Source organism: Rhagoletis zephyria, unplaced genomic scaffold (genome assembly GCF_001687245.7).
Source record: "Rhagoletis zephyria isolate East Lansing unplaced genomic scaffold, Rhagoletis_zephyria_1.1 Rzeph_scaffold_71802, whole genome shotgun sequence".
NCBI lineage: Eukaryota > Metazoa > Arthropoda > Insecta > Diptera > Tephritidae > Rhagoletis > Rhagoletis zephyria.
Window position 1 is genome coordinate 1 of NW_016228852.1, and position 1,284 is coordinate 1,284.

At 36.6% G+C, this 1,284-nt stretch overlaps 1 protein-coding gene across 1 annotated transcript; it reads left to right on the forward strand.

Annotated features, from left to right (window-relative positions):
• Window positions 1–27: 27 nt before the first annotated feature.
• On the forward strand, window positions 28–1,275 carry LOC108357182 (uncharacterized; the record flags this gene model as incomplete). The annotated part of the gene is made up of 3 exons (XM_017608276.1): window positions 28–121; window positions 458–804; window positions 1,159–1,275. Coding segments are annotated over exons 1-3 (500 nt in total), but the record flags the coding sequence as incomplete, so codon positions are not given.
• Between the last annotated feature and the right edge of the window lie 9 nt (window positions 1,276–1,284).

Genomic DNA, 1,284 nt, shown 5'->3' on the forward strand with positions numbered 1-1,284 from the left:
AGTCGCGTTCACAACGTCATGATATATGGCCAAAGTACCGATGTGAAAAGTTTAAAAACAAGTGCGGCATGATAAAAAAATAAATATGCTGTTAAAAATACCGATTCTTCCAAGCAAAATGGTTTGTATCTTTAAAGTGCTTAGGGCCGTTTTCTCAAGTAGCCTGTAACTTTAAAGCTAACTTTATATTTAAAGGTTGCGTTAAAATTTATGATTGTGTCTAAAGTAAATCATTTTATTGTCGGTTTTAAATTGATTTACAACCAGGAAACATACATACGTCAAATAGAAATGCTTAACTTTAGACATAGCTTTATTTTTAATCCAACCTTTAAATATATAGTGAGCTTTAAAGTTAAAGGTTACTTCAGAAAACGGCCCTTAGTATAATTCAATAATTGCTTGTTAGAGTCTGACGAATTTAAGTTAATTGCCGTTTTAAATACATAATATGTAGCTCGCTTTAGTGGTATTAACGTTGTATCTAAGCGGTATCGTGGGTAATCGGCTGGATAACTTGCTGCTTAAACCGGTAATGGATTTAGTTGGCGCTGAAGTATCGCCTGCCGTTTCAAAGGCGTCGCTCGGCAAGTTGCAAGATCGAGATGAGGATCCAGTGTTTTTCGAGCTGCGTAGCAAAGATGGTAATAGTGGTGTGCAACGGCGCAGTGCAGGCGACAGAAAAGATCTACTTCAACATCTTTTTGCGGCCTATGGCTGCTTGACTCCCATCGAAGGTTGGACGAAATTGAAGGGAAAATTGGATTTTGAAATGTTGCCCAACAAATGTCTTGATTGCAAGAGGTAACAACTGCTGCCCAATCATTGTTGGAATAAAGCCAATCTTAAAGCTCATAAATAATTACAGTCTGCGCAATTTTGTGGGAAAATTCAAATATTGATTAATGCATATAGTTGGCATATCGTCGCAATTGTTGGGAAGTTTAGTCATCTGTTAGACTCCTTAACATGCGTAATTTTGAATTAAATCTCTATATTATTAAACGTGCGATATGTATGACTGTATTTAAAGAGATTTAAACTAAGTACATACTTTTAAGTCGGCTTTATTTTGACAGATTGAATGGGCTAAATAGTAAGCATAACTTAAAACCCATATATGCACACATTTGTGTACACGAATTTAAACTTCAGTAGATACGAGCCCAGCATGGATGATATCTTTAATGGATTAACAACAGTGAATCTCGGCCAAACCCATGTCCCATCGGCGGACGAACAAAAAATTCAGCCCGCTTTTGTCAAGACTAAGGAGTCTTCGAG